The 21,756-nt window shown below is 49.8% G+C and overlaps 1 protein-coding gene across 2 annotated transcripts in view; it reads left to right on the forward strand.

Moving 5' to 3' along the window:
• LRRC34 (leucine rich repeat containing 34) overlaps positions 1-21,756 on the forward strand; it is a 64,553-nt gene that overhangs the window by 41,567 nt on the left and 1,230 nt on the right. For both annotated transcript variants that reach the window (XM_075340642.1, XM_075340643.1), the window contains exons 7-10: positions 5,733-5,828; positions 6,262-6,416; positions 10,210-10,365; positions 14,931-15,057. In XM_075340642.1, the coding sequence (XP_075196757.1) occupies positions 5,733-5,828; positions 6,262-6,416; positions 10,210-10,365; positions 14,931-15,057 (534 nt within the window). The remainder of the gene's footprint in view (positions 1-5,732; positions 5,829-6,261; positions 6,417-10,209; positions 10,366-14,930; positions 15,058-21,756) is intronic.

Below are 21,756 nucleotides of genomic sequence, written 5' to 3' on the forward strand. Positions count from 1 at the left end.
GTGTGACGTCGCAGTGACGCCGCACGACCCGCCCCCTTAACAAGGAGGCGGGTCGCCGGCCACAGGGACGTCGCACGGCAGGTGAGTGTGTGTGTGAAGCTGGCGTAGCGATAACTTTCGCTACGCCAGCTATCACCACATATCGCTGCTGCGACGGGGGCGGGGACTATCGCACTCGGCATCGCAGCATCGGCCTGCGATGTCTTAGTGTGCAAACCCCGCCTTAGAGGCAAATTGTGCATGTTCCAATTTTCTTTCTCAGACCAGTTGTTTGAGGAACAAGTTGGACATATGCACTGCCTTATTGAATAGCAGTGGTCCAAGTGTGATCCAATTCTTTGTCGGATCACACTATCAAAAACACTGTTGTCTGATTAAGCCCAAAGTAGCAGTAAATTTACATGTAATGAGTGAGAGCAGGTAAGTAGCAGATAAAAAGCCAATTGGCCCACTCCTGTGGGGCAACGTCAAGAATGTCCATAAAGTCATCAGGTAAAGTCCATTATTATCCTTCAGCTTTGCGCAGCTCTTATTTAGAAAAATGTTGTTTATACAAAAGTCACAAAAGCATTTTATTAGTAAGCAGATTTATCTATTTCTGATACATGTACCAAGAAATAATAAAATCAAGGAGAAGAGAATCTATATATATAATTGCCTTATTCTGTCTGTCTGTCTTGCTCCAAAATTGTGTCCTTACTGTGACATGTCCTTACGGTGACAAACAGCGGATTGGCCGTTGGCCTCGCCATGGCCCCGCCCCCCCGCACGGATTGGCCGCTCGCCTCGCCTCGGGTCCGCCCCCCCCGCACGGATTGGCCATGTCATTACGGTGACAAACACCGGATTGGCCGCTTGGCTCGCCATGGCCCCACCCACCCGCACGGATTGGCCGCTTTGCTCGCCATGGCACCGCTCACCCGCACGGACTGGCCGCTTGGCACGCATTCTTAGAACTCACATGGATTTACCGCTCGCCATGGACACGCCCCCTCACTCGCCCCAAACAGCAGATTGGCCGATGGGCTCGCCATTGCCCCACCCCCCTACACGGATTAGCCAATCGCCCTGGACCCGCCGCTCGCCCTGGACCCGCCCCCTCATCCTCACGCATTAGACGCTCGCCCCCCTGCACGCATTCATAGAACCCACACAGAGCCCCCGAACACCGCCAGGACAAAGTGGAAACACTACCTTATCCCGGCTCGCGGATCGTCAGTGTCTGTGTGTGTGTGTGTGTGTATGCGATCGGATGTGTGTGAGTGTGTTTTGATGTGTGAGGGTGTGTGTGAGTGTATGCGATCGGGTGTGTGTGAGTGTATGCGATCGGGTGTGTGTGAGTGTATGCGATCGGGTGTGTGTGAGTGTGTTCTGATGTCTGAGTGTGTGTGTGTGAGTGTATGCGATCGGGTGTGTGTGAGTGTATGCGATCGGGTGTGTGTGAGTGTATGCGATCGGGTGTGTGTGAGTGTGTTCTGATGTGTGAGTGTGTGTGTGTGAGTGTATGTGATCGGATGTGTGTGAGTGTGTTCTGATGTGTGAGTGTGTGTGTGTGAGTGTATGTGATCGGATCTGTGAGTGTCGGCAGAGGAGCACGGCGTGCTGGGGGAGGCTGGGAGGAGAGAGGCTGATCCTGGGGAAGACTGGGAGGGGGAGGCTGCTGCTGGGAGGAGAGAGGCTGATGCTGGGGGAGGCTGATGCTGGGGGAGGCTGATGCTGGGGGAGGCTGATGCTGGGGGAGGCTGGGAGGGTGTAGGCTGATGCTGGGGGAGGCTGAGAGGAGATAGGCTGATGCTGGGGGAGGCTGGGAGGAGTGAGGCTGATGCTGGGGGAGGCTGATGCTGGGGGAGGCTGGGAGGAGGGAGGCTGGGAGGAGAGAGGCTCATCCTGGGGAAGGCTGGGAGGGGGAGGCTGATGCTAGGGGAGGCTGGGAGGGGGAGGCTGATGCTGGGGGAGGCTGGGAGGAGGGAGGCTGGGAGGGGGGAGGCTGAGAGAAGAGAGGCTGATTCTGGGGGAGGCTGAGGCTGGAGTAGGCTGGGAGGAGAGAGGCTGATGCTGGGGACAGAGAGGCTGATGCTGGGAGGAGAGAGGCTGATGCTGGGAGGAGAGAGGCTGATGCTGGGGGCAGAGAGGCTGATGCTGGTGCTGCATGGAGGATGGAGCACGATGGGAGGTGCGCAGCATGGGGGATGGAGCACGATGGGGGGTGCACACCTCCCCCCAAAACACACACACTGCCACAAACGCACTGCACAATACACCACACACACACTGGGAACCACAAACACTGCCCTACACAGACACCCACAGACAACGCCGCACACAAACAACACCCAACACACAAACACCGCGGCACACACAAATATACACACATACCGCACAACACACACATTGCACAAAACATACCTCCCCCCAAAACACACACACACACACCCCACACCCACACAAACCGCGCAAAACACACACACAACGATACAGACACACAAATAACGACACACAACGCAACACACAAACAACACCGCTTTAACCCCCCGCCACACCCAGACAACACCCAGAACATGTACAGCACCCTACACAAACACTTGGTAACTACACACAACAACATCTATATATATAACAAAAATCATACATTAACTACACAATACGTAAATTCTAGAATACCCGATGCGTAGAATCGGGCCACCTTCTAGTGGAAATATAATGCCTTTGATTTCATAGTGAGACATACAGTGGTTCCTTCTCGTGAATTTTTGCAGAATATGATTGCTTGTCATCTACTGCTTACAAGCCTTTAAAATGAAACCATAGGGACCTCTTGTGTTGTTGTCTTTCTATACCTCCCACTAAAACACACACACACACCCCACACCCACACAAACCGCACAACACACACACACAGCGCTCCACAAACAACGCAACACACACAACGCAACACACAAACAACACCGCTCTCACCCCCCCACACCCAGACAACACCCAGAACATGTACAGCCCCTACACAAACACTTGGTAACTACAGACAACAATATATATATATATATATATATATATATATATATATATATATATATATATATATATATAACAAAAATCATACATTAACTACACAATACGTAAATTCTAGAATACCCGATGCGTAGAATCGGGCCACCTTCTAGTCTATATATATAATTGCCTTATTCTGTCCTGTCTGTCTGTCTGTCTTGCTCCAAAATTGTGTCCTTACGGTGACAACCGTCTGATTGGCCGCTGGCTCGGCCTGGCCCCGCCCCCCCACGGATTGGTCGCTCGCCTCGGCCTGGCCCCGCCCTCCGCATGGATTGGCCGCTCGCCCCGCCCCTCCGCACGCATCGCCAGACATAACCTTGCGCTGCTGGGATCGTGACGGAGCCAATGAACGCTGGTAACCATTATACACATCGGGTAACTAAGGTCCCTTAGTTACCCGATGTGTATCATAGTTACCAGCATACACCGGCTCCGTCACGATCCCAGCAGCGCCAGACATAACCTTGCGATGCTGGGATCATGACGGAGCCGCTGAACGCTGGTAACCAATATACACATCGGGTAACTAAGGTCCCTTAGTTACCCGATGTGTATCATAGTTACCAGTGTACACCAGCTCCGTCACGATCCCAGCAGCGCCACACATACCCTTGCGATGCTGGGATCGTGACGGAGCCGGTGAACCCTGGTAACTATTATACACATCGGGTAACTAAGGTCCCTTAGTTACCCGATGTGTATCATAGTTACCAGCGTACACCGGCTCCCGGTATACATGTGCAGGGAGCCGGCATTATACTCCTCTCCCCCCAGGACTACTCCTCCTATTATAGTCCTCCTATTATACTCCTCTCTGAGTATAATAGGAGAACTATTATAGCATGGGGGATGTAGCACGATGGGGAGTGCGCAGCATGGGGGATGGAGCACGATGGGGAGTTTGCAGCATGGTGGATGGAGCACGATGGGGAGTGTGCAGCATGGGGGATGGAGCACGATTGGGGGTGCGCAGCATGGGGGATGGAGCACGATGGGGGGGTGGACAGCATGGGGGATGGAGCACGATGGGGGGTGGGCAGCATGGGGGATGGAGCACGATGGGGGGTGCGCAGCATGGGGTATGGAGCACGATGGGGGGTGCGCAGCATGGGGGATGGAGCACGATGGGGGGTGAGCAGCAAAGGGGATGGAGCACGATGGGGGGTGAGCAGCATGGGGAATGGAGCACGATGGGGAGTGCGCAGCATGGGGATGGAGCACGATTGGGGTGCGCAGCATGGGGGATGGAGCACGATGGGGGGTGCGCAGCATGGGGGATGGAGCACGATGGGGGGTGCGCAGCATGGGGGATGGAGCACGATGGGGAGTGCGCAGCATGGGGGATGGAGCACGATGGGGAGTTTGCAGCATGGGGGATGGAGCACGATGGGGAGTGTGCAGCATGGGGGATGGAGCACGATGGGGGGTGCGCAGCATGGGGGATGGAGCACGATGGGGGGTGGGCAGCATGGGGGATGGAGCACGATGGGGGGTGGGCAGCATGGGGGATGGAGCACGATGGGGGGTGCGCAGCATGGGGTATGGAGCACGATGGGGGGTGCGCAGCATGGGGGATGGAGCACGATGGGGGGTGAGCAGCATAGGGGATGGAGCACGATGGGGGGTGAGCAGCATGGGGGAAGGAGCACGATGGGGAGTGCGCAGCATGGGGTATGGAGCATGATGGGGAGTGCGCAGCATGGTGATGGAGCACGATTGGGGTGCGCAGCATGGGGGATGGGGTACGATGGGGGGTGCGCAGCATGGGGGATGGAGCACGATGGGGGAGTGCGCAGCATGGGGGATGGAGCACGATGGGGATGCGCAGCATGGATGGAGCACGATGGGGAGTGCGCAGCATGGGGGATGGAGCACGATGGGGGGTGCGCAGCATGGGGGATGGAGCACGATGGGGGGTGAGCAGCATGGGGGATGGAGCACGATGGGTGCGCAGCATGGGGGATGGAGCACGATGGGGGGTGCACACCTCCCCCCAAAACACACACACACCACCACACACGCACTGCACAACACACCACACACACACTGGGAACCACAAACATCGCCCTACACAGACACCCAATACACAAACAGCGCGGCACACACAAATATACGCACATACCGCACAACACACACATTGCACAAAACATACCTCCCACTAAAACACACACACACACCCCACACCCACACAAACCGCACAACACACACACACAGCGCTCCACAAACAATGCAACACACACAACGCAACACACAAACAACACCGCTCTCAACCCCCCACACCCAGACAACACCCAGAACATGTACAGCACCCTACACAAACACTTGGTAACTACACACAACAACATCTATATATATAACAAAAATCATACATTAACTACACAATACGTAAATTCTAGAATACCCGATGCGTAGAATCGGGCCACCTTCTAGTGGAAATATAATGCCTTTGATTTCATAGTGAGACATACAGTGGTTCCTTCTCGTGAATTTTTGCAGAATATGATTGCTTGTCATCTACTGCTTACAAGCCTTTAAAATGAAACCATAGGGACCTCTTGTGTTGTTGTCTTTCTACAATGTGTAGACGCATCCAACAAAGGACTAACGCATCCAGTCAAACTTTTCTTATTGGCATACTCCTATAGGTAATAAAATGTATTGCTCTTTCTTATTTACCTTTACAGGGTATACAAAGCTTGATAGCATTCGCCACAGTCCTAAAACAGAACAATTCGGTAAAATCAATAACTCTAAACCGGCCTTTATTTTATATTCTACAGGTGAGTTCTCAGAATAAACTATTTTAAAGGTTTTTTCATCTTTATTTTTTTTTCTATCCAAATGCTTGGTATGTGACAAAATAAGCCTTACTTACCTCATGCCACTCCATCAATGCCCTTTTTTTGTTGGCAAGGATACACTGGTGATGTCATGACTTTATCATAACTTGACATGACTACTGAACCCAGTGATCTTGCTCTGGATTCATGTGCCGTAGTCGTGACATCACTGCAGCCACCGGGTCAAGAAAGACCTGAAGCAGCGGTGGAGAGGCAGTGCTGGAGTGCCAAGGCTGAGTAAGGATGATTGTTAATTTTCAACATACCATGCCTTTAAACCACCCCCAAAAAATCTAAACCCCTAAAATAGAAACCCCTTAAACTGAATTTTATTGTGCATTATAAAAGTATACATCTTTATTTACTTTTCTAGGAAGATACTACCATTCATATAGCTCTGATGTTAAAGGTGAACAATACTCTGCAGGAGATCCATTTGTCAAAACATGAGATGACAGATTCTGGAGTTGAGCGTCTTTGTGAAGCCTTACACGAAAACAAGACACTTAGATACCTAGATCTAAGCTGGTGAGGTGTAATTCAGTGTTGTCCTATGGTGTAAATATGTGCATTATGTCTACAGTAGTTACTAGGATTATACAGTGTGTTCACACATTGCAGTTGTACTGGATTATTTTGATGTGGTTCACAGAGAATCAGAGTAGTTTGTGATAATGAAAACTAAAAGTTCAATATAACAACATAATGGAAAAATGGCTTTACTAGCAGACTGTATGTAAGTTCTCTGTTTCTTAGCTAGAAAAAGATATCCAGTGCTCAGCATAATAGAGTACACCTCATCAGGTTTGTCAGAAAACCTCTTGTTTCCTTTCACTGTTAACATTTATGAGATACCATACTACAAAATATTCCCCCAAATAAAGGCTATTGTGTGACACTTGTGGGTATTATACAATACTGCACCATTGGCCGGTTTTACCCTGGAGGGGCGTGATTAAGTGACTACTGGGTGTTCAGTGGAGCCTTTGGTGGTGAGAATAAACTGGGGCACCGGTAGTCACCAGGTACCACTCCAGGGCATTCCCAGGACTGCAGTAGCTGACCAGAGGCTACAGAGACATGAGCGTGAAATGCAAGCAGACAAAGGCAAAAGCCATAGTCAGACAATCCAGGGTCAGGTTCAATATATGTAACCAAGGTCAGGAACAGAGAGAATGAGAAAGATAAGTAGGTGAGATGGGTCAGAAAATGGGAGAGACAATACAGACACCACTTTACAGGAATGTAGACTGGAATAGAACTAGAACTTAGATCAGGCGAGCAGTGATAGGAGGAACTACCTCATAAACCCCCAGCTGCTTTGTGATAGGTTAGGGAACTAAAATTCAGCTGGACACAGTGGGGTTAAATACCAGCAGGAACTGGCCGTGATTCCCTGTAGCCAGGTGGAACTCACTGGGAAGTGTAGAGCTGTGACTGCAGCGAGTAGAGCGGCACTTACTACCTGTGCGAGTCACCAGCATCCCCTTAAGATATTTGCTTGGGACCAAAATCCTTCCAATCAATCAAATAGAAGGACTTCTCCTGGACCTTCTTAGAGTTCAAGATCTCCTTATCCTTGTACACAACCAAGTGACCTTCAGTATTGGATGCAGGGACTACAGTATGTGCCTTGGAGAAACAATTTAGGACAACAGGCTTTAAGAGAGGTATGTGAAAATAATTCTGGATTTGAAAACTGGGAGGCAGCGGAAGTTTATAGGACACCTGATTAATCTGCCTGAGAACCTTGAATGGTCTAATATACCCAGAGACAAACTTGCATGAAGACACCTTCAGGCGAATGTTCCGGGAGGACAACCAGACCTTATCTGCAAGACGATACTGAGGCAATGAACTCTCTTCTTGTCCACATGAATCTTTTTCTGAGACATGACCTAAAGTAGAGAGGACTGAGTTTGTTGCCAGATCTGAAGAAAGTTGCTATAAGAAGAAACAGCTGCTGGTATACCTGAGAAAGTAGACATAGGAAAGGGTACCTGAGGATGTTGGGATGTTGGAAGTATGATGCTCCGGTGGACTTCCTAACGTGGTTATTGTAAGAGAACTCTGTCCAGAGGAGTAGTTGAACCCAGCCATCCTGATGAGCAGATATAAAATGGCAAAGGTAGTTCTCAAGGATCTGGCTAACCTGTTCCACTTTCCCCTTGGTCTACGGATGGTACGCAGAAGAAAAATGCAGCTCTATCATCAGTAGCTTGCACATGGCTTTCCAGAACCTAGAAGTGAACTGGACTTCACAGTCAGAGGCGAAAAACATGCTGGAAGATGTGTGTGCAAAGCTTAGGTGCGGCCACAGACCAACCAAGCAGATGGAGTGAGCCATCTTAGATAATAAATCCACCACAACCCAGATGGTGTCATAACCCTTGGAGAGAGGCAGGTACATGATGAAATCCATAGCAATGTTGCCAGGGAATGGAAGGAACCGGCAGGGGTTGAAGAAGACAAGCAGGCTTGTCCCTGGAAGACTTATTCCTGGCACAGTGGCAGAAATGAAATTCCGGGCAACTTTAACCAGCGAGGGCCACCAGAAGTGGCGAGCAATCAGCTCAGTGGATTTGCATATGCCCATATGACCGGCCAACTTGGACTTGTGACCCAAGGACATAATTTTTCTCCTTCTAGCTGTAGAAACAAAGGTTTTGCCCAGAGGAATGTCTTTAAAAATTACAGAAGCCACTTTCATAATCCTGGCTGGGTCAATGATGGCTGAGGCTCCTCCATAGAATCAGAAATGTCGAAAGTCTGGGACACGGCATTAGCTTAGATGTTCTTCTCCACAGAGTGGAATTGTAATTCAAAGTTAAAACAGGTGTAAAAAAAGAGCCTACCTGGCCTGACAAGGATTCAACTACTGGGCGCTCTGCAGAAAGGTCAGATTCTTTTGATCTGTGTAAATTATTACTGGAGAGCTGGTGTCCTTCAGTAGATGTCGCCACTCCTCAAGCGCCAGTTTAACATCCAGAAGCTCTTGATCCCCAATGGTACTGTTTCGTTTGGCCGGCGACAACAGTTTGCAGAAAAAATGCAAGAGACAGACTCCCCTGAAGAAGCTCTTTGCAGAAGAACCGCTCTAGTACTGTTACAAGATGGTGCAGAATCGGGGCTGTTGCAAAGGCCTCTTTCAAGTGCTGGAAGGCCGACTTCGGACAGAGTCTGGTATTAGCCCCCTTCTTCGCTAAAGTAGAAATGGGTGCCTTGAGAGATGAGAAAAGTGGAATGAAAATTAGCTAAGGACGTATATATATATAAGGCACCAGTTAGTCCTATAATAGTCACATATAAAAACATTCACAAGTATATAAAGTGCAAAAGAATGTATGCTTTATTCAAAAGACAGTGCGAAAAAAAGCATTAAAACCAAGTCAAAGGTCAAAGAAGTGGGGAAAGGATTCCATTTCCATGCATTGCGTCTATATTATAATAAATATGAAGACACCAATGGTTTAAGTGGCTAAACAATACAAGCCAAATAAAAACCAATCTCTATCCTAGTTGCAAGTCAACATAATGACTAATGGACACAACATGCATAATAGCACATGTCTACAAAAGCAATATATACAGTATAATATAGCATATAAAGCATGTGCATGATATAGCCAAGCCTGTCCTAAAAAAAAACACATGAAGTTTTAAGATCACATATGAAAATACCTGAAAATAAAATGCAGTAAAACACAAAATGTTAATGTGTGACCACATTTTTTTCTTATTTTCCTCCTCTAAAACTTAAGTGTCTTATGGCCAGTGCATCTTATTGTTAGAAAAATACGGTACCTTCTATGTTGATGCTGCAGTAAAAAGTGTCACTTACTGCTCTGTTTCCCCACAGATAATAGCTGATCAAGGGGGGTCTCATCTGTAGGACTCTAGTATAATCATAGAACAGGTGGGCACTCTCATACGTGCTCGGATCCCAGGATTGACTCCACATTAACGAATAAAGATCGGCACTCGCATCAAACTTACAATACAGTGACGCGTTTTCAATCAGAAGTGCAGACCTTTCTCAAACCATGTACATTTTTTGAGAAAGGTCTGCTCTTCTGACTGAAACGCGTCACTGTATTGTATTACTTTGAAAATGGAATAAGTAAGGAAAGGAAAGAAGCAAGTTTGATGTGAGTGCCGATTTTTATTTATTTGTACTTGTAGGACTCTGAGATCAGCTTATAGTGGAGGGATCTTTCTGATGTTTAGGAATTATCAATAGTCAAGAAGCCCTTTAAGTGCACTGGCTTTTAAAGAGATCTGAAGTAAACTGAACAAACATTCTTATGTTTTATCTTTTCAGCAATAAAATTACTCGTGATGGCATCAAGTGTTTGGCTGAACTACTTAAGAAAAATGCAACACTGGAGATCTTAGACTTGACTTCAAACAGGATGGAGGATGAAGGTGCTATCTACCTTGCTGAAGCCATTCAGTTATACGACAGCAGCCTCAAAGCGTTAGTATTGCATTTCACATTTAATGTCAGTATATGTGATTATAAAATATACTTTCTGCTTTTTGGTACCGTGGCAAGTGCCTTGGAGCGTGTCCAGCATTCAGGACTTCAAATTAGATTTGCATCCCTTTAACAGAAAGTTGATGATATCTGCCGGTTCCCTGGTGTTAATGCTTTAGTAGACTGTTGCTACCAGGAGATGATGTGCAGCTGTGAGAAGAGGGGAAAAGCCATCGCAGCTTAAGGACATACTGGGCGTTGCTTCACTATAAATATGAAAACCCAGCATACAAGTATCAGACTCAGTGGCACAAGGGTGGTTAGCGAAAAACATACACAGTGCACCCTCTTTGTTGTACAGTCCTGAACTTTTGTAGTTGTCACTGGGAAGAGCAAGATGATCTGTGTAGTATGAGGCTGAAGAGATTGGCAGAGGCCCTCCTGGAGTGAGACAATGATGTGAGAGACAGCAACTGCCGATGTCCACTTGGATGGGGAAGGACACCGCATAAAAGCCATGCTGATGTTCAGCCTCAGAGAGAGTGTGTATGAAAAAGGACCTGCCGGTGAGCCCAGCCAGGAAGCAGTATTGCTGAAGAGTGCCTGCTTTCTTTTTACCAAGACGATGCATGTAAAACATTAAAAAAAAGTTGCCCTAATTCCCTGCTGATAGAGTTAGGCCTAAGCCACACAGCGAGAAAATAGGTGCGAGTGGAGTGCGATAAAACATCGCATTCTACTCGGACCAATTCTAGCCTGTGTGTCAGCGCACATGAGCGATTATTTTCTCAGCCCTAATCGGACCGAGAAAACAATCGCAGCATGCTGCGATTGTAATGCGAGACTCTTTTCTCTCGCACCCATTCAAGTGAATGGGGCGAGAAAAAAATTGCACTGCACTCGCGGTACACCGGTGTACCGCGCGTGCAGAGTGAGAATCGCAATAGCCAGCTACGGAGGAGAGAGGGAGAGAAATTCCCCCTCCCCTCCTCCGTGTCGGCCCGCCCCTGTTCCGTGCCGGCCCGCCCCTCCGCAGTGCCAGTCCAGGACCTCAGTGGCAGGGACACTCGCATGACACTCTGCTCCTGCTGTGCTGCCAGTGTGAGCCGAGTGTCATGCGAGCATCGCACTAGTGCCCCGTGTGGCCCTGGCCTTAAGGCCACGTCACACTAAGCAACATCGCTAGCAACATCGCTGGTAACGAACAACTTTTGTGACGTTGCTAGCGATGTTGCTGTGTGTGACATCCAGCAACAACCTGGCCCCTGCTGTGAGGTCGTTGGTTGTTGCTGAATGTCCTGGGCCATTTTTTAGTTGTTGCTGTCCCGCTGTGAAGCACAGATCGCTGTGTGTGACAGCGAGACAGCAACAACTAAATGTGCAGGAGCAGGAGCCGGCTTCTGCGGAGGCTGGTAACCAATGTAAACATCGGGTAACCAAGAAGCCCTGTCCTTGGTTACCCGATATTTACCTTCGTTACCAGCCTCCGCCGCTCTCACTGTCAGTGCCGGCTCCTGCTCTGTGCACATTTAGCTGCAGCACACATCGGGTTAATTAACCCGATGTGTGCTGTAACTAGGAGAGCAGGGAGCAGCGCTAAGCATTGTGCGCTGCTCCCTGCTCTGTGCACATTTATTAGAGAGCAACTTTCTGTCTGCAGATAGGCTACAGCAACAATAAAGGCCCAAGGACTGATCAAGTTTTTCAGGGCATCCAAGAGAAACACCGCCTCCTTTTTCCAGTGGGCTAAGATGTCTTGATGTCTTCTCCAACACTGACGGCTCTGGTCATGGTGAGTGCACTACAGCCACATCTTTCGCTAAACACTGTTTCATATCTTATATCTCCATCTATACACGGAGCCTTCACGCTATGGCGGTCTTCCCTGTAATCCGCGTGTCCGTGTCGTCTACTCCACATAAAGCATATGGCAACTGGGACACCGGCTGCAAACTTCCACCAGAACTTTAATTTCAGTAGTTGAACGCTATGAATAAATGTTAACTCCTCGTGGCGATTGCAAGGTTTCAGTGTCTCTCAGCTGAGCTCCTGCGGCGGCCGCTGCACACACTGGGATGGCGTCCTCCGCCCGTATACTGCTGCTTGCTGGCCGTGTAGCGGAGACACCAGAAGGGAGGCCTCAGTCGGATGAGGAAACCTCCGGTATTCGGAGCGGAGGACGCCATCCCAGTGTGTGCAGCGGCCGCCGCAGGAGCTCAGCTGAGAGACACTGAAACCTTGCAATCGCCACGAGGAGTTAACATTTATTCATAGCGTGAAGGCTCCGTGTATAGATGGAGATATAAGATATGAAACAGTGTTTAGCGAAAGATGCAACCCTCCTCTAGAAAGATGTGGCTGTAGTGCACTCACCATGACCAGAGCCGTCAGTGTTGGAGAAGACATCAGGACATCTTAGCCCACTTGAAAAAGGAGGCGGTGTTTCTCTTGGATGCCCTGAAAAACTTGATCAGTCCTTGGGCCTTTATCTGTGCACATTTAGCTGCAGCACACATCGGGAAATTAACCCGATGTGTGCTGTAACTAGGAGAGCAGGGAGCCAGCGCTCAGTGTGCGCTGCTCCCTGCTCTCTGCACGTGTAGCTCCGTGCGCTGGTAACCAAGGTAAATATCGGGTTGGTTACCCGATATTTACCTTAGTTACCAAGCGCAGCATCTTCCACGCGGCGCTGGGGGCTTGTCACTGGTTGCTGGTGAGCTCACCAGCAACTCGTGTAGCCACGCTCCAGCGATCCCTGCCAGGTCAGGTTGCTGGTGGGATCGCTGGAGCGTCGCAGTGTGACATCTCACCAGCAACCTCCTAGCAACTTACCAGCGATCCCTATCGTTGTTGGGATCGCTGGTAAGTTGCTTAGTGTGACGGTACCTTTAGGCTGACGCTATATTTGACATGCAACTCACCTTCCCCCCCCCCCCCCCCCCCCGACGAATGCAGTAGACCTTTACTGGATGAGTGCTGTTGGCAGGATATCTGGTGTCAAGGTGTCGTGTGTCCTGGATCAGGTTGGTGGAGTACACAGACCTCCCCACTATAGAAGATTGCAGGAGGTGGTGAGAAGTCGGGCTGTTAGTTGCCTATCGTGAGGTGCTTTATGTATACCTGCATGATGCGGACTATAAGGCCCTTATATAAATGTCTATGCATGCCCAGAGCAAATGTCTTAATAACACCAGTAAACCACAAAGAGGGAGAATAACTATACAGAAATTTGTATTCATTTAATATATTACCATTCTTTTAACCAGTAATCTTATGGTCAATTTAGACCTGTTGATTTTGGCCTGTCAGTGCACCATTAATGAGCTTTGATCAACTATACACAACTCATTTGATGTTCTTTTACCAGCCTGTTTACACAGGTCGACAAACAGTTGTGGGGCAGAACAATTATTATTAATAAGCGATCTGATTGAAGAACAGTAATCACCAGCATGTTTACTGTAGCGGATAATTAGGTACCGATATTCCTATGAATACTCTTTGATGATTATCTACTGGTGTAGATGGTTAATGTGCTAATGCATCTCCAGCTTTAACCCTAGTGTTGTATCTAGTTCTGTACTATACCTTTTGGGTGGTAGTTAGCATCGAACCCCTAAACCTGCCTTTTGGTCAGGTCACCTCTACATAACTTTCATACAGATGGAGTTATTGGAGCGCATATTGGATTTTTTTGACAAGGAATTTATTTTTTCCTTCATGTTTGTCTGTTAATTTACTATCTCATGTCTTAGGACTTACACTTAAGGGTGCTTTACACGCTGCAACATCGCTAGCGATTGCTAGCGATGTCGAGCGCGATAGCACCCACCCCCGTCGTTTGTGCGATATGTAGTGATCGCTGCCGTAGCAAACATTATCGCTCCGGCAGCGTCACACGCACATACCTTGTCAGTGACGTCGCTGTGACCACCGAACAATCCCTCCTTCAAGGGGGAGGTGCGTTCGGCGTCATAGTGACGTCACTGCGGCATCACTAAGCAGCCGTCCAATAGAAGCGGAGGGGCGGAGATGAGCGGGACGTAACATCCCACTCGCCTCCTTCCTTCCGCATTGCCGGTAGAGGCAGGTAAGGAGATGTTCGTCGCTCCTGCGGTGTCACACATAGCAATGTGTGATTCCGCAGGAACGACGAACAACATCACTATGTACGAGACAACGATTTTTGTTTTTTGGACGACCTCTCCAAAACGATTTTTGTCTTTTTTGCGATCGTTTAAGGTCGCTCGTACATGTTACACGCTGCGATGTCGCTAATGGCGCTGGATGTGCGTCACAAACACCGTGAACCCGACGATAAATTGTTAGCGATATCGCAGCGTGTAAAGCCCCCTTTACACTAGTGGATAGGTGGAAGAAAATCATGGCCAACTAATTATTTGGGAGTCACAGCAACCAATCAGAAAATTGCTCTTAATGTGTAATCATTGCTGCTAATCAATGGGGATTGATCAGTAATATCCTGTGATAATGGTGGTGGTGGGGGGGTTACAGGTATAGTCTTGAGCCCTTGTCAGCACAGTATTCTTTATTTTAAAAACTAGGTTATCAATTGTCAGTAACAATATCACAGGAGAAGGTCTCAAGGCTTTGGCAGCTGCCCTTAAACTAAACAAAGGACTAGAATATATCTACATTTGGGGGAATATACTTGATGAAGATGCCTGTCAGGTTTGTATACTATTGTACTTAATTATCTTGTGTTTCTTTGAATATTTGTTATATTATTGAACCAAGAGCCTATATACTGTAACGCTTTATATGACGTCTTTGCTGGATCTTATCAGTGGCTGTAAATTCTTGCTTTAGTATTTAGTGCACTTATACTATACTACAACCGTAGTAATAGGGGGGGAATTCAGAACGTGTAGGTTAGATTTGTTCCTCAACAGTGAAAAGAAAGATTCAGACCCATAGCAACTAAGATCGAAAACTATTAAAAGGCTTGTCCCATGTACAACAGTTGTCACCTATCTGCATGTACGATTGCTGACGCTTCATCCTCTGGGATCCCAACAGATCACTAAAACAAGGGTCCCATATATCTGTATTAATGAAGCGGTAGTGCGTATGCGGGGCAATAATCAATCCATTCACTGTCTATAGGCGTTGGTTGTGCATGTGCACTACTCTACCCGTAGAACCAAACAAGTGGAAATAGCACTGCTGGTGTATGCACTTGGGGAATCCAGAACCTTTTCTCTTGTAATATTTGGGGGTCCTAGTGGTAGTAACCAAGTCATTATAAATGTATCCAGTATATAGGTGTTGTTTGTGGGATAACTTCTGTCAAGTAATTGCTCCTGTACAACCCTTGTCCATATGCACTGTTGGGCCTACGGATGTCATATTGGGGACTGGCACACATAGTATGGGTGCCAAGGAGTGGCTTATTGTACTTACAACAGAATCACAGCAGGTACATTCCTTTTTAAGAAGAGCCTGCCTATTTGAGACAACACCTTTCATAGTACCAGACTAAATGTAAATTTAATATGCTGGGAAGTTATAAAAATGTCAATTCTCCTGTCTGCACAACATAATACAGACTGTTTCATGGCAGTCCTTAATAACTATACTTCTGAAAAATTCTAATCTGTTGCATAGATTGGAATAGTTGTAGATTAGTTGGTCATAACTTATGAGTTACTGTAGTCTGAGAAAAATACAGGTGAGGCAGCGTTTAGGTCGGTTATTTCAATGGCAATTACTGTTAGCGTATCCATGGAACTCACAGTAAACATATGGATTTCCATCCAATATGGCATATTAGTAATAGTCGCACTTGATGTACATGGTGCCACAACAGAAACATGCCAATATCTGTAAACATTTATGTCTAATGTTCAAGACTATGAAGGCATCGTATTTTAGTTTTACAGACAGTCTTATTGACAGACTATTTAGCTCTTACAGTATTGTTTCTTATGATACTGGAAATGTTCATGGGTGCACATAGACATCACAAGATCCCATAGGAAAAGACCTAATTGAGCCCCTCTCGCTCCCAACACCCATAAGAAGTATATTCAGTGGAGTACATGGGCTCATGCTTCTGACTTTTAATAACAGGGAGAGGGACATGTACACAAAGATTATGCCCCTACTGAATGCCCTTCGTTTTCTCAGTCACGATATCCCATTCATGGCCTCATAGAGTATGATTCTCCCCACATACAGTAGGATATCCCCACAGTGAATTCTCCCCATATGCAAAGTCTCATACTATCACAGTTCCCCACGCACATTATGATGCTGCCACAAAATTCCCATCAAAGTATGATGACCCGACAGTAACCCTCAACACAGTATAATACCTCCTACAGCCCCCCAACACAGTAAGATATCTCCACAGCAAGATGCCCCTGAAGTGCTCCTCATACAGTAGTATCATGTCACCATAGTTTCCCTATAAATATCATGTCCCTCACGCACAGTATCATGGTTCCCATGCTCCCCCACAGCATCATATCCTTAACACACATTATGAAGGTGCTTGCATACAATATTATGTCCCCCACACATATTATTAGGGTCCCCACATGTACTTAAAAAAAAATCTCACCTAGCACTATTACCCTGATATAGTGCTCCACTCTGTACTGTGTGCAGACTTAGATTCCGCACAGCTGGCATGTTCTAGTGACATTGTGAAGCCCCGCAGGTGTTGTGTCGGTGCATACCTTCAGGGACTCCACGTAGCTGGTGCTGGTCACAGGTAGGGAATCTTCGGTTTTGATCGTGACGCCACTCTCAGTATTGCGGTCAGTGGGGACCGCCACTGCAGGTTAGGGGTGCCTGGGGCTGATGATATGTGCAGTCAGATGTAGTAGCCTCCTGAGAGTGAGGCAAGCCCCAGGGCCCGGTGTAGATGCGTAGTACTACAAGTCGCAGAATGACCACACAGGCAGAGTGTCTTTCAGGGTTTTTACTCACATTTGATGGCAGGGTGAGTAACCCGGGCGTAGCTGGGACGAACCAGGTGGAACCAGGTATCCTTCAGGCTGACTTTATGAGGGTGACTACTGACTCGCCTTCCTTAGCCCTTGGTGGTTTGGGGTAACCCCGACTTTGAGTCCCTATGGGGGTCACCCAGGGAAGATGCTCCAAGCCTCTCTCCCCTTCTTGTTTTGCCGTGTGCTTGTTCCCCGGACCAGGCCACTCCAGCCTCTTGCCTCCTATGACCTATGGGCCCTAACTTGTGGTTACGTGGCTGCGGCTTTTGTAGTGTTGTGGTGTGGGCTTTAAGAGCCCCACACCGGCAGGTTTAGCAGAAGAAAGTTGAATCTATCCCCGCTTCGGGATCTGCCGCCCGGTTGGGCCTGGTGCTCTCTAGCAGTCTCCTTACTTCCCACTCCGTTGCACTCCCTAGCTGAAGCTGGCTTTCAGGCAGCACTCCTAGTTGACCGTTCTCCCCCGTCAATAGCCACTGCGCGGACGCTGTCAGATTGCACAGCTCCAGGGATCTGCTCCTCACTTGAGCTCCCTGGACTCTACACTGAACTGGCTCACTGCCCCTCCTCTCCTGTTCTTGCCTACGCCACCTAGCAACCAGACTCTCTTACCACACCCCTTGAGAGGAGATGGAGGCTCTACCCCCTCCACTATTCCAGTGAAGGTGAAGGCTTGCCCCCTCCTGGGATCCCCAGGGGTCCTCTCATGGGTACATGTGTGAGACCTGGTCACTATGCGCCTGTGTTCCACACCCCTGTCAGCCATCTGGATTACCTGTATTGTACTGTCCCCAGCATGGGTGCAGTACTCAGTGGTGCCTGACCAGGTCAGGGGCGCCACATTCCCCCTTAGTTATCACCAGCACGTCCTCGGGCTGCAAGACAACATTTTAAAATGCATAAAACATTAAAACATGGTAAAACATTTTAAGATCACCAGTTATCGTACATCACCACCCTCCACCCACAAGTCCGTTAACCCACCCAAAACCCTCTCAGGAGGCAGGTCACCGGTCCTGTTGGTAACCAGGTCTGGGCCATCCGTTTCCCCAGACCTTTCCTCCAATCTTCCTCTCCCGTTGGCCGCGGCTTCAGCCACTTCTGGCAGGATGTAGAGGCGGCTTTCATGGGCTGGTGGTTTCAGGGTATACCTGGCCTGGTGGATCCGTGCCTTCAGCCTCTTCTGGCAGGATGCAGAGGCGGCCTCCACAGTTGGTGCTGACCAGGTACCCTCTTTGTGGTGGTGAGCCAAGGCCCCATAAACAGGCGTGCTCTCTGGTCGCAGGTGAGCCAAGGCCCTTTTCTACGGACGGGCCCCCCTGGTTGCAGACGAGCCAAGCCCCTAAACAGGCTGGCCCTGGTGGTGGTGCCACTGGTGTAACTATTTACACTGCGAGAGTTTGTGGCTATAGCAAGTTCATAGCCTTAAGGTTTATGGTTTTCTCACAATAGTTTTTGTGGGCGCATTTCTTAAACGTTGCAAACAAAACTTGTCAAAACTTCAACTGGTAACTTGCTGTATTTCTTTACTTCTCTCTACTCTACTCCTCCATTTCACCAGGGCGTGGGCATGTAGGGCACCGGCACCTGTGACTTTCTTGCTCTCCGTCGTCGTCCGTGGTTGTTTCATCTGTAGGATCTTTGTCTGTGGTTGTTTCATCTGTAGGTTCTTTATCTTTCCTTTCTTGGTCTTCGTCTGTTTCTACATCTGGTTCTTTATCTCTGTCTTTTCTTTCTTGTCTTTCTTGTCTTTCTTGTCTTTCCTGTAGCATGGGATGGCTGTAAGGTTTGCTGGGACATAGCGCTACGTCCAGGGCATACAATCCCCTTTCGCCCTGATGCATGGTGAACTGAACTGAGTCTCCCATCTTTAGATTTCTGCCAGGGTGTCCTCTAGGCAGATGAGCGCTTACATCTCTCCTGTTAACAAATATCCCCTCCTTGATGCCAGGGGCTACAATGAATCCATAACCACTTCTCAGATTGAAATCTTCCACTACGCCATAACACAGGGGTCCTCTGGCCTGGGCTTTGGACCTTCTTAGGCACCTTTTCTCCTCCAGGTCTCTGACCGTGACTTCTCTCTGCTCTGGGGATTGTGGTGCTGGAGCAACCTGTGTTCTGCTGCGCCGTGTCTTGCGGGCTGGATTCATGCCTGTGGGCTCCCAGGTGAGGTCTTTGGGTTGATCTTCATCTGCTGACGGTGTCAAGTCTTCCTCCTCCCAGCGGGAATAGGGCAGCATCTCCGGCTCTGGGTAGGGGTCTGCTGCGGTTGGCGTCGGAGTCAGCCCTTCTGCTTCCTGGCCTCCTCTCCCCCTTAGTTCTTCTTGGCACTCCGTCGGTGGCAGCGCCGGGGAGGGATGCTCTTCGGCAGGCCCAGGTGGGGGACTCTTTGGCGCGGCTGCAGGGATTGCCTGAATCTCCTTGGAGGTGCGTGGAGGGCGCAGGTACAGATCCACCAACCACTGGGGGAACTTGGCCTCCATGTCAGCCTTCAGCCGCCAGTAGTCGGGCTCCTCTCCTATCATGGGCTTCCTGTCAGGGACCTCCGTGGATTGGGGAGCGGCGTCAGCTCTGGCCTTGCAGGCCGGGGTAAATGGTACGTCTGTCTTGTCTTGGCGGGCCGCGCCTTGTATGGCGGCGGCCTGGTCTTGGCGAGCCGCGCCCTGTATGGCGGCGGCCTGAATTGGCGTTTCTGTCGCGGCCGGTTCCTGGCGGGCCGGACTGGACACTGCAGCCGCGGTCTCACTTGGCGTCGCAGCCTCGATGGGGTCCGTGCAGGCTGAGCCGGGCGTCGCTGCAGTGATCGGAGCTTGGCGGGCCGCACCCGGCGGGGCTGCGGCCTGGTTCAGCATATCACTTGCGGCGCGGACGAGCGTCGCTGCTGCGTTGGGGTCTTGGCGGACCGGGTTCAGCAGGGTGGCAGCCTGGGTCAGCGTCACACCTGCAGCACGGATGAGCACTGCCGTGGTGGTCGGAGCCCTGCGGGACAGGCGGGGCATCGCTGCAGCGGCCTGGGCTTGGCGGGCCGCACCTAGCGTGGCTGCGGCCTCACTCAGCGTCGCCGCACCGGGCGCCTCCTCTGGGACCGCGGTCGTAGCAGCTAGGGTCGGGGCTCTTGTTCTAGCCGGGGCAACACCGGACTCACCCATCGGGGTCTGAATCGTCGTCGCCGCTCGATCCGGCAGGCTCCGCGCGGCTCTCTCCTCATAGGTCCGGACCGCTGCAGCCTTCTCTAGAAGCTCCTTGCGTTCCTCATAGAGCCGTCGCATAATCCTGGCCTCCAGCTGATCACAGAAGAGGGCAAGCTCCCGGCACCACCAGGCAGCAGAGCCTGGTTCTGGGTATCCGCGTCTGGATTCCATTTCTGCTCTCCGCAGCAGCAGGTTTGTGGCTTCCCTTCTCTCTCGCCGTTTCTGGACGCTTCCGCTCTCATAGCCGGCAAGGTCAGACCTCTGCAGGGGATCTCTGGGTAGCCACACCTCTTCGTGGGCGGTAACTTCTTCCAGCGCGGGCTGCTGTTGTTTTTCAGCGCGCTTTTCATGGTGGCAATATGGCGGCGCTTCCAATTTTTCAAGCGGACCGCCCAGGCACATGGTCACCTGTCTGAACAGGTCTAGTCCTTATCCTGTTCGTGACGCCAAATGTGAAGCCCCGCAGGTGTTGTGTCGGTGCATACCTTCAGGGACTCCACGTAGCTGGTGCTGGTCACAGGTAGGGAATCTTCGGTTTTGATCGTGACGCCACTCTCAGTATTGCGGTCAGTGGGGACCGCCACTGCAGGTTAGGGGTGCCTGGGGCTGATGATATGTGCAGTCAGATGTAGTAGCCTCCTGAGAGTGAGGCAAGCCCCAGGGCCCGGTGTAGATGCGTAGTACTACAAGTCGCAGAATGACCACACAGGCAGAGTGTCTTTCAGGGTTTTTACTCACATTTGATGGCAGGGTGAGTAACCCGGGCGTAGCTGGGACGAACCAGGTGGAACCAGGTATCCTTCAGGCTGACTTTATGAGGGTGACTACTGACTCGCCTTCCTTAGCCCTTGGTGGTTTGGAGTAACCCCGACTTTGAGTCCCTATGGGGGTCACCCAGGGAAGATGCTCCAAGCCTCTCTCCCCTTCTTGTTTTGCCGTGTGCTTGTTCCCCGGACCAGGCCACTCCAGCCTCTTGCCTCCTATGACCTATGGGCCCTAACTTGTGGTTACGTGGCTGCGGCTTTTGTAGTGTTGTGGTGTGGGCTTTAAGAGCCCCACACCGGCAGGTTTAGCAGAAGAAAGTTGAATCTATCCCCGCTTCGGGATCTGCCGCCCGGTTGGGCCTGGTGCTCTCTAGCAGTCTCCTTACTTCCCACTCCGTTGCACTCCCTAGCTGAAGCTGGCTTTCAGGCAGCACTCCTAGTTGACCGTTCTCCCCCGTC

The sequence above is a fragment of the Anomaloglossus baeobatrachus genome, chromosome 3, assembly GCF_048569485.1.
Source record: "Anomaloglossus baeobatrachus isolate aAnoBae1 chromosome 3, aAnoBae1.hap1, whole genome shotgun sequence".
Taxonomy (NCBI): Eukaryota; Metazoa; Chordata; class Amphibia; order Anura; family Aromobatidae; genus Anomaloglossus; species Anomaloglossus baeobatrachus.